Genomic DNA, 15321 nt, shown 5'->3' on the forward strand with positions numbered 1-15321 from the left:
AAAAAATAAAATAAAAGCTACAAATACAAGCGGCTCGATTTTTACTGATTGTCAAAACACTATTAAAATGTCATTTTACAATCGCATGCACATTCAGTAAGGCTGGTTTGTTGGCTTGAGTGTTTCGATAATTGCAACAATAACGCACACTGAATTATTTTTTTAAATGACACATTTCCACCAGCTCTTCAGTTAAATATTTAATAATCAATAGGATTGGATATATGTAATATATCCATATGTTTTGTGATCATAAGAAAAGTTATTTAGATTTAAAGTTTATTTCTGACAAAAAAAAAGCACTGGTACACAAAATTTAACAGCACGATAAGAAGTTTATTTCAAAATAATGGAATGACACTACAGTGGATAGAAACAGGCTCAAATAAACAGGTAGCACTGGAAGTTGGAAATTTAGATGATGCTACAGAAGTGAAAGAGAAACTAATCATTGGAATTTATCGTTAATTGTTAACCAACACCAAGGTGATGCTGCTCACAGCATGGCAACTTCATACTGCTGTAGTGACTGTGGTCCCTTGAGAACAACCTGCAAGATGGAGCACATACATGTTTATTTCAATGGCTTGTTTGCCTAAGTCATGTCTTTGTTGTTATTTAAAAAAGGAAGAACAATTTAGTCACTGATCCCTAATGGTTTCATTCCTGAGGACTAAGCATCTGCAGCACAGATGCCTCCTAATTATTGCTTACATTCGAGATGGATGCCATGTTAATGTTAGAGGATGACACATTCAAGTTTTATTTTGCTGTACCAGATCAATTAGAGATGCACCGATGTAACTGGAAATCACCAGCGTTGGCAGATACTCACCTAATTTATAGCCACTAGACAGTCAGTAACATTTATCTATAAATACAAACCAAAACTATTTTAAAAAAACATGAGTATTGGTGCATCTCTAATAAGAATCCCTATTACCATACCATTTTAAAGCACTTTAACATCAGGTATGTAACTATCAACTGTGCATCACCCACAAAATCTAAGACAAATGGCTATAAGAAATCAATTTAATTTAAGATTAACCACGCTTCATAATTTGCAGCATTACATCACTTTGTATTTCAAGAAAAACTGTATTAGATATCTGTTTACCATTTACGACATCTGTGGGCGGCTTGCGGGCAAACTTATAATTTGATATCACTATATCGCTGTGGTATGAAATGTGTGACAGTAACTGCGATTCAACAACAAACCCTAAATTACTTTCTAAAAATAAGAACTCATTTTACAATCTGAGCTGGTAGCAATGTTTAGACCTGTGACATCATTCAAACAGCTGGAAGCTCTAAAGTTCCAACTGTGTGCAGTAAAGGATGTATGCACTATTGTAAGAGTGCTGATGTGGAATACTGTAGTACCGTTTGCATTCATCTTACCCTTACAGGACATCATTAAGTTCTGGCCTTCATTAATTCTAACCCTCTTAATCACTACGATGAATTATTATGAACTTGCCTTTACCTGGATCTTGCTGCTGGCCTGCTCTTCTTCTAAAATGAAGCTTTACCTAATTCTTCCAAAAATTCTGAAATGCTAAACCTTCAGATTGTACAACATTTTCATTTGGTTAAGCAAAGAAAATATGCCAGCTTTAAACAATGCTGGCCATAAGAAACATTTGATATATAAAAGGGATGGACAGGAAGACGTGAAAGGAGGATGATACTGGTTTGCTACAAATACTCAGAAGTTGGGAGTTACTTACTAATCAAAAAGATCTAGAGTTCTTGATGCTCATGACTCGATATTTCCAGGCTTGGGGGCTCCTGACAGACTGCAGGGCTTGTAAACTCCATCAGGTACTCACAGCGACTAGGCTCTGAGGTAGACATCACAACAGTTTCCTTCCCACATGTTAACTTAACCTAAAAGGGAAAACAACAAATTATATTGTTTCTCTGTAAAATAACAGCAATTATTTAAAGTCAAATTAAGACAGAAAAGATTAAATGATGCCTGGCTGGGTGTCACTCACTGTGGTGGATCTGCTGGGGCCTTGCCAGCAACCTGTTCCATGTTCATACTTCATTACAGAATAGATGCTGTCCTCAGGACCGGCCCATTTCCCCCAGGATCTGCACAAAGAAAATGGTGGCAAACACGGATGAGCAAAGACTCAAGCAAAGCCATGCGAAATAGAAAGAACAGATATTGTCTTACCCTAAGTTAGTTTCTGATCCACCAAACTTGGATTTCTGGGTTACCCTGTTAAATGGACACAGTCTATAGATGTACCTGAAAGAAACAGACAAACTTAGACCTTCAGAAATATATAATATATATAATAAATATTATACAAAGCATTAAAAAAAATATGTTTTGTTTTTTTTACAATACATACTCGCTTGTAGTCAACTCATAACACTGGCTATAGAGGTAGGCAAATTCAGAACTGGGTCCAAAGTCAAAAGAGATTTCCTTCTCAAGGTTCCTGAAACAAATACCCAATCCAAAATTAAACAGTATTTGTTTACAGGTTTCAATTACAATAACTCGCTGATTGTGTAAAAAAAAAAAAAAAAAAAAAAAATACAAATCAATGCAGCTGTTGAAATTTAAACTCTCATTATGTTAACAAAAGCTGATTGCATTACTGGCAAAGAGGCTTCTTCACATTCAGGCTGAGCACTTACCTGATCTGATCATCTACTTCCCGGAGAGCTCTCTCAGCCTCATCAAACTCATCCCTGGCTTTCTGAGCAGCTGGGAATCAGATGCACAGACTTGAAATATACACGTACAACAAACTCACAAAAAACACACACAAACATACAAAAGGTCTGAGCAAATCATGACTTCCTCTTGATGCTTTCATATGTAATGAACTTCATGTCATATAAAAGATACACAGCTGGGGAATTTAATTCCTTTTCTGTACAATTTATTGCAAAACATAATGAATAATTCATTTCAAATTAGAACATTAAAATGCAAACTGACATGCTTCTACATCTGTGATGAGTCAAATACTTATTGCTCAGGACAGGATGAGTCACTCAGTTTTAAACGCATTCTTACCATCAATGAGGTTCTGCGTTTCTTGGTCATAGGGAGGCATAGCTCCTTCATCATCATCCTTCTTTTCTTCAGTCCTCGCTGTAGGAGGGATCTGCAAATCAAACATAAGTTAACTCCAAAAATAACTCTGACTCATCCAGCAGAAGTTTGATGAAAAATTCAGTGAGCTGACCTTATAGTCATGCTCATCGCGGTCATCATCTTCATCATCTTCATCATCATCATCTTCATCCTCTGGTATATCATCGTCAGGGTACTGATCAGATTCGTTGTCAGAGACGGGCTCGTTTATTTCCTCCCGTGAAGTTTCCTCTGGTGCTGGGGTGTCTGCGTTGGACTGATGCCAACAATATTTACATAAATTTCTCATGAAATTTACTATTTATTAAAAAAATTAAAAAAATAAAAAGTATAGCATCTTACCTCTGACATGTATTTTTCTTTGACATTACTCCAGATAGATTCAAATGCTACTGTGTCTACTTTATCCACTCCTCCCAATAGTCCCTATGCAAAACAAAGGAAAGGTTCAGATTTTGATGTGTCACAGTTTCTAAAACCCAGTAAACTTTACCAGAAGACAAACAGAATCCGTTTTACCTGCGCCTCTGCTTCTGTGAAGGAACCGTCTGCATCTGGGTCAAGCTCAGAATGAGACAAAAGCTCAGGCACTGACACACTGTGGTGTAAAAAAATATATAAATTACTTGGATAAAGACAAATGCTACAACAAATGCTAAATTACTTCAGGATAATGATCAGCCAAAGTGTATATATTAAATGGCATGTCAACCCTTTGTTTCAAAGAGTTACAATCAGTTCACGGTGTTGCTATTGTTACCAAAGTGGTCTCTATGGCATGTCACCAGCTGTTTAACTAGATATATTTTTCAGTTTGTTACGTGTCCCAACAATTCTGGAGGGTGCCAGTACTCACAAACCATCTGCATCATCATCAAGTTCAAGAAACACCTCAGCCATTCTAGCACTATCTTTTTCTTTTTGAATGAGAGCTTTTTGATCTGGGGAAAAAGAAAAAAAATTATATATGAAAATTTAATTAACAACCTTGCTATGCGTTGCGAATGAGCCATACTTGCAAAACAATCAGGATCAAACAATATTTAATATTTAGCTTAAATGACACTAGAGAACCTGTAATGTCATGCTCATTACAAACAGTAGATGGCGATATACTTTTAAATCTTAGTTTACCTTCCCAGGCCTTCAGATGGCGCTCTTTAGCTTCTCTCTCAGGCTGCTCTGCAGACTCCTTTACTGTTCTTAGAGCCTCCACCTTTGCTTCCATATCCTTCTTACTCCCCTGAACATCTCCAAGTTTGGCCTATTGAGAGAAAATTATAAAATATAACAATTTAACCTATACACAATAGCTGTGGAAAATATAAACAAATCACTATAGAAAGCAAACGATACCCTAACATTAAAATCCAGAAAAATATAAGTACTGAATGCAGCCCCAAAACAGGTCACATAGAACGCTAGTCTATTGCACGTGTGGCACTAGTAACTTAGTTAAAACTTAAAAAACAAAAAAACAAAAAAACAACAACATTTTGATACTTGAAATTATTTTGGTTTTGGTTTTTTTGTGCAATTTGTCTAATATTTGGTTTCTGAATGTAAATGTGAGTTTCTAAGAGGTAACTGATGTAAAGATTTGCAAGTGTATTTTGTTAGGCACCGGCATCTCTACATCAAAATGATTATGACTAAGGATTCATGTTTCAGAGGCATACTGCAAAAGGACCACAGGTTGTTTTGTCATTCACACCTTCTTATCCTCTAGACCCATTTTGGCTTCGTGGATGAGTTGTTGTTTTAGCAGAAAGCCTTCTTTTGCAATTTCAGCCATCTTCTGCAAGCTCTCTCTCTCTTTTCGCCCAAGCTCTCTGCAAGTTAAACATCATATAAAACATTCTGAATAATAAACATCTACCGAAAACACTGAATATGTATATGCAAGTATAAGCAGTGTTGGGGAGTAACGGAATACATGTATCGCCGTTACGTATTTAAAATACAAAATATGAGTAACTGTATTCCGTTACAGTTACCGTTTAAAAAGGTGGTATTCAGAATACAGTTACTTTGTTGAAATAAATGGATTACATTTCCTGTTTCATATTGTGGCAGGTCAGGACTGTTTGGGTTTGTTTTGACAGCTATGTTTTGTTGTTCCAGGCGGCAGCGTTACGGTTGCCATGGTTACAGGGTGATGCTCTCTCTCTGCGACTGTGTTTCCTGGGTGTTGTTGTTGTTGTGCTAAGCTAGTAGGCAGAATGCTACAGGCATAGCCCTAAAGAATGTAGCATCATGGGCAGTGTAGTCCGTGCTGCAGGGAGAATGGACTGCCATACCCGTTATGTGTCTGTGAGCGCGAGGAGGGAGAAAAAGGAGAGTGGAAAAGTACGAGCTGTCATCGAGCAGAAATGGGAGCTGGAAGCATGTAAATATAATAACCACTGCAGCCAAGAATAGTAGGGATGGGTACCGGTGTCCGGTGCCATCTGACATAAACGGTAGTAACCAGACCGAAAAGCAGCGCACATTTCGGTGCTTTATTTCGGTGCTTTTTTTCCTGAGCTGTGATACACTTCTAGCCAATCATTTTACGTTTCCGAGGATAGTAGGCGGGTCCAGGTACGTACGTTCTTTTAGAGCAGAGCTACAGATTAAAAATGTCCAAGGCCAAGCGGTCAAAAGTCTGGCTGTACTTCACAGCAAAAAATGCAAACTCATCAGCCTGCAACAAGTGCTTTAAGCTGATACTGTGATACTGTCAAAGGAGGTAACACCTCAAATCCGATGAAACACCTGGCGACGCATAGCGTTTTTTTAAAAGCTGAGAAATGCGCCGTATTTGATAGCTTGCTGCGAGACCTCACACCGAGCACATCTACTCCGGGTGGGTTGCCTGTTATGCAACATCCCCCAAAAACACGAAGAGGAGAGTCCTGGCCCCTAGCCCTGCCAGTGTAGCAGAAATGATGACGGATGATGATGGCAGCAGCAGCCGTTCTTCTCTGCGTGAGTAGCTTAATGTTGTTCATGTGTAATTTACGTTGAGTAGGCTAACCACGTTATTACATTAATGCATGTAAGGTGAACTAGCAAACATCGTCATAGCTACATGCAGCTGTCCTCTTGTTTGATGGCAGATACTCCCTTCACCCTGGCCAAAAAGACTAAAATGACCAAAGAAAAAGTGGAAAACAGTTAAACATGAGAGGTTTTGGACAAAGTTTGTGTTTTTTCCATTGTTTAAGCACTGCTTCCAGCCAAGAGTGATACCATATATGCCCCATAGCTGCAGAAAAGGCTAACATTGTTATCTTTTTACAAAAAACAGCTGAACATGAGAGGTTTTTGGACCAATTTTGTGTTCTCCATTCTTTAAGCACCGGTTTGAGCACCGTTTGAGCACCGGCACCGTTTCAAAAGTACCGATTTGGCACCGGTATCGGATAAAACCTAAACGATACCCATCCCTAAAGAAGAGTGCCTGACGAGCCCAGTTGTAAGTAAGCTATTAAGACTCGACTGTACACTGTGTTCATGTTTTCCTCCGAAACAATAAGTTCCGTTGGAGCAGCCTTTCAACGCCTCTCTCTGCCTCAAACTTGACCCAGACAACAAAGTAAAGCTATTTTTCGGCTACGCGCCCAACACGGAACCTGACGTATTAGCCAGAGGTCCCTTTACTACGGTTTGGAGCCGCGGACCTTCAGTAATAGTAATAAATCACACAGCAATAGTACATTCATGTAAAAAGTTGTAAAAAGCATGATAATATATTAAGTAATCCAAAGTATTCAGAATACGTTAGTCTCATTGAGTAACGTAACGGAATACATTACAAAGTACATTTTGCGGCATGTATTCTGTAATCTGTAGTGGAATACATTTTAAAAGCAACCTTCCCAACACTGAGTATAAGTGAAAGCAAAAATAGTTAAGAAAGTTGTATAAATCCCACCTGCATGTGTTCTGACACGTAGCACCACTGTTGTACTCATCAGTTGTGTCACAGCAGTCTGCAAAAAAAAGAATTCAAGGTGTAAACAAAATCATAGCCACACAAAAGAACAGAAATAAAAATGGTCAGCATGATTTAAAAAAATAAATAAATAACTAAATTACCGCAGATCCCATCATTGATGCGAGAAGAGGGGATGAAGGTTGGACGGAAACCTGCATTGGTGCAATGAAAGCTGCCGTTGGGACAAGCAGCAGTGCCTGAAAATAAACAGCACAGGTGCATTTAGCAGCAACTACCTAATTCAAACGTTCTATGAAAAGAGTAATCAGACTCCAGGATATACACACCTGGCTCATCAGATCCATCCTGGCAGTCACAGTAGTCATCATTTACTCTGTCAAACGGAATGGTCCGGGAGCCATCTAGGCACGTAAAGGGTTTGCCCTCTTCATAAAACTGCCGTTCTGTCGAGGTTTCAAGTTTATTTTATTAGTGCCATGAAAGCTCCGCATTACAAGTAGCTGACTACCAGAGGTTCGGTGAACTAATTGATGCGTTTTAGTCTTGTTTAAAGATATAAATGCTTACTTGACAAAGGGACACCGCGAGGACGTTGGACCTCCACCGCGGAGACTCCTACACTCAGCAACAGCAGGAGCAGGAACTGACAGGACATAATGACAGTCCACCGTGCAACGGCACCACGACCTATCGGTCATAAAAAATATACAGGTTAAACGCAGCTTCAATAGGAAGCACACCAGGAGCCATAACTTTATAAACTACAACGTGCCTGAGCTAACTGTATCAATTTTATATCCCGAGCTAACAAATCAATGCTAACTAGCACCTTTAGCTACCGCATTAACATATTACAAAATTAAAATGCTAATATAAAAACACCCTTCGAGTGCATTTCAATATCATAACGTCATATTACCTTTGCAATTCAACTAATGCGCTGAAGCCCAAACAGGACTTTATATTTTTATCTTGTTTTCAAAAGAGCTAATAGCTAAACTCTGCCACCGGCTAGCTCCGTATTGACAAAGCTCTTGCGCATGAACATGTACCCTCCCCTTCCTCTGTCATGTTTCACTCTGATTGGACGACGCTCTTATGTGGCTCCTGTGATTGGCGGAGAACGGGAAGACCCTTTGCGCTTGTCTGAAGTGTAGAGGACTCTGGGGACGCAGCCATCTCGTGTAAGAGAGGTAGTCATCACTGTTTGCACTTTTACCAATATTTAACTATGGGGTAAATAACATTTAAGCATTTATGCATTGATTTTAAACTTTCATAACACATTTATAAATCTATATCAAAAATGTCCCTACGCAATAGCCTCTCTTTAAAACCACAGTACCAGATTTAATACAAATAGGAAATCTTATTTAAATCTAGGTGTATGCATGTACCAACCTACCTGTACTAGACCAAACAGGTCCAAATAGAGGTGCATTCCAAGGTTACAATACTTACCTAAGAGTACGTGAGGGGAAAAGGAACTACTGTAAATCTTTTAAAAACCAAAATGTAAACAAGCTAAGCCACTCTGAAGTTTAACTGAAAATAAACCAAGCTGCAGGCTAAATTAAGTTAAGCACGCCTACTGGATGACTATGGAAAATGTGAAGAAGTCCAGGGATTTTTAACTTTTAGCTAACCCCACCTCGATTGCCATTAATTGTAAACCAAATGAGTTAAGTAAAAGTTAAACAGTTGAAATTGCAAAAAGGTTCCTGTTCCACTATTAATATAGAAATGTCTATTTTTTTTCAGTTAATCCACAGCAAACAACATTTTCTGTGGATTAACAAAAACTGCCAAGTCAAAATGGACACGATCAAAGCAAGTCGCAAACACTACTAAAATACTTGTCTCAAAAAGGATGCCACAGTCTGAAGAACAGGGGTGGAGTGGTTCAACAATGTTGGTACTGGCCTTGCTCCTTAAGGCTTTAATGGACCAAGATTATTAAACTGAAATATAAACAAGCCCGACAAGAAAACTTTAGAATTGGGGTGACAGTGAGTTAAAATCATTTTAAACAGATTGGAGGTGATTAATAGATAACAGTCATGAAAATAGTCAAATGCAAGTGAGAGGAGATAAAGACATGGACAAGCAGGTCCAATTCAGAAGAAAAATAATGAATGAATCTCCTTATTTATTGTAATAGATGCAATAAATAAGAAATCTGGAGTTCTTAATTCTTTTTCTTTAGCTATATTTCTTAAATGAAAAAAAGCAAAACGAGTGAATCAGACTTGATATGAGCATCAAAAGTCAAAAATGTGATTAAAAAAAATGATGAAAAAATGATAGCTTTTACAATGGGTGAGAAACACCCCAAGCTCTGAGTTGGGCGGTAATGCTCACAAAAGCACAAGTTAGACACTTTTTTGTCCGTGTTAAGCTGCATAGAGTTATTAGAAACCATTAATGCGAAGAAGAAAAACGTAGCAAACAGGAGAGTGGAGTTTGCATTTAATAGAAAAATCTTTCTTTATTTGTATTTTAACACACTTTACAGTACTGAACAGTGAAATAAAAGAAAAATATACTGATATACTATAATATTGTTTTATATATAGATGTTTGCTTATTAAATGCATTTATTCACAAAATGACACCTCAGCTCTGTCAAGAGGAAAAACTCTCATAAAAATAATATAATAAAAAATAACTTGGACACATTTTACACATTACAGCAACATCATTTACAAATATTACAATCATTTCATGTTTTTTTTTTTCCCTTGAATAACCTTTCTTACTCATGAACAAACACATGAATTAAAGCCCAGAGAAGTATTCTCAGAGGGAGTCAGTCTGTGACAACAATAACCTGACAGCAAACCCGATGGGAACCAGCTAAGTAAGCCACCACGGGATGGACATTTAGGCTATCAGGCTAGATAGTGATTAAAGTTACTAAGAAACCGAGGTGGTGACGGTGCTAGAAAGGGCCAAGTCACATAAGGACACATTTATCTCCTTTAACTGTATCCTATGTGACTACCTCAACTTCCATTTGATCGCATTGGTCAAATGGGTTCAGTCTAATCTGGACATTTAATCGAGAATGATTGGGTTGTTTGGTTATGCCTGCAGAGAGAGGTGAACGCTAACTGCTTCACAATGAGGGTTTGTGGTTTGGCCCAGTGGAATATAATCAATAAGTGACTGCGAATGACCAAACCAGCAGCACACACTACCTGAAACACACCGTCTGCCTCGAAACCTGATGAAATAAAGTGCTGGTACGAATATATTTGATTTGAACAATAAATGTGAACAACTAAAAAGTGAAAAAATAAAATAAAATAGGACAGCACGAGTGAGGAGAACATATGTTTAAAAAATGGAAATATGAGGATGTGGCCTGCAGTGGTTCACTTAACAACTTTAAGTGGTTATTTGTTAATCATGATGATGCGGATAAATTTATAATTTACAATCCAATATTACATTATATACAAGAGTGGTAATGCTTATAGCTATAGTCATCAACACGTGATTCATTTTCCAGACCATCCACCAGAATGATATAAAAATAAACTGTACACAAACTGTTCAAAGAAAACACTTCCCCTGGTTTTCTTCTCATCATTTAAAAAGAATGGCAGCAATCAATCACTTTAATAATTTCCTTAATAAGAAACAATTGCTACAGTATTGTGTTTGTATGGCAATTAAATATTGATGTTTTTATAGCTTATAACAGAACGAGAAGCCACAAAACAAAGCAACGTGTTGGAAAAAAAAAGGCCAGTGCATATGGGAATCTTTTATTTGAGTAACTTCCCATTTCACTGGATGAAACAGCCTGTGTGTGGGGGGCCTCGCAGCTGTGCCCATGGGGCTTTTCTTACACCAGTCTGTGGTGGTGTCTTCAGATAAGCTGAGTTACTGACCTGCAGGAACTTGGTCTTACCTTCAAAAGAACCCCACTCGTGTTCTTTTGTTTGTTTATGTATTTAATTCATTTATACCCTGTGAGAAACGAACACCTGGACAAACTGCGGCCGGTTTGAGCTGTTGTCGATCGAATCCTGAACATCCGCTCGACGAGATACGGCAATGCCAGTGAGTGAGCGACGATGAGTGTGACAACATCTTCCTCTTAAACCTACCAAAAACACACACACCTCAACTCCCCCTTTCAATTCTTATTTCCCCCTCAATGCCTTCAGATAGCTATAATAAGATAGTCGTTGTGATTAGAAAACAACACATTCTTTACGTTGGTCCAAGCACAGCAACAACATAACAGCTAGTCAGCAGCAGTGTCTACCTTTTCCCTCCAAATGCAATGCTGGATACATTGTGTATAGACCCACTGATACTCACAGAAATAAGCATACAGACGTGATATAAATATACTAGGATATCTATTGTATATCTTATAAATCTACATACTAGCAGGCATATATCCTGCATCTGACATTAAGGCAAAAAAGCATCAAACATAACAAGGATGATTAGGGACCGCTAGACCTCCTATTTGGCCACGTCACGCTTCTTTCCCCTGACATTCTGCCTCCCTGATTTTCTTATTCATCTGTCTTCCCTTGAATCACTTCACCCACTGAAGTTTCTCATCCTTTACTTTGGTGAGATTGGTTGTGTATGAGGAGACATGACCACGCAGTGCAAGTGGGCGTGAGATGGCGTTTAAAAAAATTTGTTCTGCTGATGAAATAATCCCGTGTCCCTTCAACGTATTCGGCAACTGTCAAATATAAAATAGGCAAAACGTATGCTTCAAAGCATCACATGGCTTATTCTCAGAAAGTTTAAAAAAAATATTCTAAAAATTAAAAAAGAAAAGAACATAAGCTGGAAAGAGTCTACTGGTGGTTGTGGTGGTGGTAGTGATTGCTCTGCATTTAGAGTTCTGAGTTATTATATTACCAGAAGAGCAACAAAGGAAGACTTACAGCTGAAAACATATCACCACAGAAACTGTACGTGTGAGATACACACCACGATACCATGAACAGTAAAGAGAGAGAGATCTTCAACAAGAGACAATCAAAAATGATGACAAATTCAGACACTCCTGTCCCACAATGCATTGCTTCACGACAGCTCCGTTCAAGAAGCTGGTGTTTCAGAAAGGCACAGAGCCATCTTGCACCAGTAGCACTCTCCGCGTAAAGGGAAAAAGGGGGATATGGGACCCGATGGCCCCTTCGTCGCAGCATCTTCCTTTCCTTCCGTAGTTTTTCCTTCACCTCCTCCAACTCCGATGGGATTATCTTATTTTTCTTTCCGACAGAAATGGAAAAAAAAAGAAGTTACTCGGACGTGTAGCTTTTCTGAGGAGAACAGTTTCTATTGAGATTCTAACGAACATGAATTACTAATACTGACTGAACACTAGTTAATACTCCATTAAGGGATGGCTTTTTCCAAAGAGATTCAATACTTATCAGTGTCCCTCTAATAAATGCACACATACAAACATACAGTCCAGCGTGTGTTTCTGCCTCCCGAAAAAAGAAAGGACAGGGAATATGCGGAGCACACTTTTACTGCATGACTGCTGCATGCTCGTACACACATTGCATTGGTGGATTTCCTGCTCCTGTTTTTCTTTCTTTCTATAAGTTGTGTGTTACTTCATGTGTGTTTATGTGTGTGCATTCTAGTCCCAGAGTGCTACGCTGTCTTCAGTCACCCAACATTAATGCTCTCCTAGATTCCTCTTAGTCTAAAGTTCACTGTGGAATCAGTCGAAAGACTTGTTGCCACTCCAAATCTACAGTTGCTGTGTAATTAACTTCTCTTTAAGCAATTTGTATTTATTCCCTTTTTGAAAAATATATTTAAAGGTGTGTATTGTCATTGCAGTCTTATTTGTTCTTGGTTTGGCCATTGAAAGGATGAACAAGATAATGTGTGCAAGTGAGGAGGGAGATACAGGAGCAAAACTCATGTATCGTCAGCTTGTGAAGAAGAATCCTCCTCTTCTTCTACAGGACTTGTGTCAGAAAGTCTGTCCTTGTCAGGCCCCCCACCCAACTGAGATTTCAGCTCCTCCTCCAAGTTCTCTTCTTCCATTGCCACCTCATCTTCTTCTTCTATTATATCCTCATTTTCCTCCTCTGCCATTATGTCTTCTTCTTCATCCTTTTTGCACTCATCCTCCCCGTGACTGCAGTCCTGTGCCACATGGTTTGGCGTGGGCTTGCCATCCTCGTCTTCCTGTTCCCGCTGTAAACTCTCTTCCAGAGTGAGCTGAAACTGAAACTTGTCTATGCACACGTTTAGATCCTTGTCGTCGTCCACAGGAGGTGGTGAGGGGCTTTGGGGAATAGTGCTCTGGTACCAGTCTCTGTTGTCCTCCAGAGTGTCCAAGATTTCCTGGGCATCAGGGTGTACAAGATCCCCCCATGTCTCCCACAGCGGGTGGACAATGTAGTCAATAAAGCCCACCTACGTAAAGGAAAAAAAAGAAAAAGGCAATGACTGACATGACATAAGCTAGCACAGTGGTGTTTCTTCACTGCCTGCAAATCAGCATTAAAAATGTAGGAGGATGACTGCTGCGATCAGAGCTGATAAATCACTCTCTGCACTGTAGTTATCACTCCACCTACAGCATTAACAGTTATCCAGTTGCGTGCTGTTATATTCATACATGTGTGTATTTCACTGCTGCTCATTTACCTGACTTTTTTCCACAGATGCAGTGTGTTTATCGCACATGGGACTGATCTCCATCCCCCGCTCTCTCTCCTTGTCTCCCTGCCTGAAGAATTCCTGCATGATTCTCTCTGTCCATTGTCGATACACAGCCAGAGGCTTTGTGGGATTGCTCAGGTCAGCACAGTGCACCATGTTCCTCAATACCTGCACATATACAAAATCATTTACCTCACATTATATTGTGAACGTACAAAGCTAGAAATACTAGTGTTGGATGAAACTTGTTACTGTAATCACATGACATTTTTTAAGTAATGCAGTACTACTAATTCAATAATTAAATGACAGTTAAAATTATGTTGTTACTTGTGTTAGAAATAAAAAACAAACAAACAAAGAAACAAGCTTTTTTCTTTCTGTGCACCACAATCAGCTACTTTCAGTTTATGTGCAGGGAGGAACAAACTGGTGTCATGGTCTACGGCTTTTGAAGTGTAGCGATACGGACATTACCTTTATTGTTATTGCATAAATGGACAAGAATGCGATAGTGAAATGAAGACTGCGTCCATGACAGAAACAGTTGCATTATACTGTTAACGCAGCTTCGGCCCTTTGCAAGCATCTGCGCAGACATCATGCAAACACAAAGCTAGGCAAGAACCCAGAATGACATAATAGCTGAGTGTATGCTGACCCCAGCCCTGCAGCCAGAGCCTTAACTTCAACAGGTAACAAAAGCAATAAGCTTGCTGGCCTCTATTTAAACCTATGCAGTTGAATTACGGTGACGATTCCTTTAAAGTCTTTTTGGGCTCTTTATATGCGTGTCCTTGTTAGGGTGGGGATTTCTATTGGTGTGTGGGACTGTAGCTTCAGGTTTATAAGTAATAGAAAAGTAAAGAGTAATGTGCAATACCTCACCTTTTTTGAGTAATGGCCGTAGCATTGATTAACACTATCCTGAAATCTGATAAACATGAAGATTGTTTGCCCATCGTCTACTTTTTCCCTTTAAGTTGTCTGACATTTTAAAGCATTTTAAATTGACAAAGCGACTGAAAAATGTGGTGCAAACCCAATGTTTTTATGACCTTTTTCACATTCATTCTCTTTTCCTTTCCTTTCCTCCACAAGTTGGTACAATTCTCCAAAGTCTCAGTAACTGCTCTTTCCTCCTTATTGATCTTGACAGCTACTAAGCAAAAATGTTCCTCATGTTTAAATCCTCAGAAAACATCCTCCACTGCTTGCAGCTGAATTTAATTAACCTCTGTATCTAACCTCCCAATGAAAGGGTTGTAAAGATGTTGTCGCTTAATCCAGATGTCACCTGAGCTCTTCCTTTAACTCCCGCTGTTAATGTCACCTGTTCTTCTGTGACATCTGACTGGAGCAGTGCAAATCACTTAGTTTCTCCAGTGGTGAGAAATTCCAGATTAGCTGTCCTTTCCAAAACTCTTGACACATATAATAATACAATAAGTTGTTAGAATCTAGTCTTTCGTGGATTCAAATACTTTTCAAATCAACACCGTTGTTTCGTCTTTGTTCAAAGACAGCTGATCAGCTGCTTTAGAAACTGTCAGCAACCACCATCACCTTGGCT

The 15321-nt window shown here is 38.9% G+C and overlaps 2 protein-coding genes across 5 annotated transcripts in view; both read right to left on the bottom strand.

Moving 5' to 3' along the window:
- Window positions 1-315: 315 nt before the first annotated feature.
- prkcsh (PRKCSH beta subunit of glucosidase II) lies at window positions 316-8120 on the bottom strand. The gene is made up of 18 exons (XM_082531891.1): window positions 7993-8120; window positions 7641-7760; window positions 7400-7516; window positions 7214-7309; window positions 7050-7107; window positions 4845-4962; window positions 4265-4394; window positions 3987-4071; window positions 3650-3728; window positions 3473-3556; window positions 3222-3386; window positions 3050-3140; window positions 2665-2734; window positions 2373-2462; window positions 2192-2266; window positions 2007-2106; window positions 1737-1896; window positions 316-550 (listed from the first exon to the last, which is right to left on the bottom strand). Exons 2-17 carry the CDS (start codon window positions 7726-7728, stop codon window positions 1750-1752), a joined length of 1593 nt encoding a protein of 530 aa, XP_082388017.1. The 5' UTR covers window positions 7729-7760; window positions 7993-8120; the 3' UTR covers window positions 316-550; window positions 1737-1749.
- Window positions 8121-9575: 1455 nt separating this feature from the next.
- Window positions 9576-15321, bottom strand: part of pde4a (phosphodiesterase 4A, cAMP-specific) — a 50592-nt gene continuing 44846 nt past the window's right edge. For all 4 annotated transcript variants that reach the window (XM_082531883.1, XM_082531884.1, XM_082531885.1 and 1 more), the window contains 2 exons: window positions 13734-13916; window positions 9576-13499 (listed from right to left, as the gene is read on the bottom strand). In XM_082531883.1, the coding sequence (XP_082388009.1) occupies window positions 12996-13499; window positions 13734-13916 (687 nt within the window). In that variant the 3' untranslated portion in view covers window positions 9576-12995. The remainder of the gene's footprint in view (window positions 13500-13733; window positions 13917-15321) is intronic.

This window comes from Aulonocara stuartgranti (genome assembly GCF_965226115.1).
Source record: "Aulonocara stuartgranti genome assembly, chromosome: 4".
NCBI classification, from domain to species: Eukaryota; Metazoa; Chordata; class Actinopteri; order Cichliformes; family Cichlidae; genus Aulonocara; species Aulonocara stuartgranti.

Excerpts from the sequence above, each read along its gene's own strand:
- prkcsh (XM_082531891.1), bottom strand. The coding sequence starts at position 7,728 with ATGTCCTGTCAGTTCCTGCTCCTGCTGTTGCTGAGTGTAGGAGTCTCC. Across the intron at positions 7,517-7,640 it reads TCGCGGTGTCCCTTTGTCAA|AACGGCAGTTTTATGAAGAG; the intron begins GTAAGCATTTAT and ends AAACCTCGACAG. Across the intron at positions 3,387-3,472 it reads AAGAAAAATACATGTCAGAG|TCCAACGCAGACACCCCAGC; the intron begins GTAAGATGCTAT and ends TGTTGGCATCAG.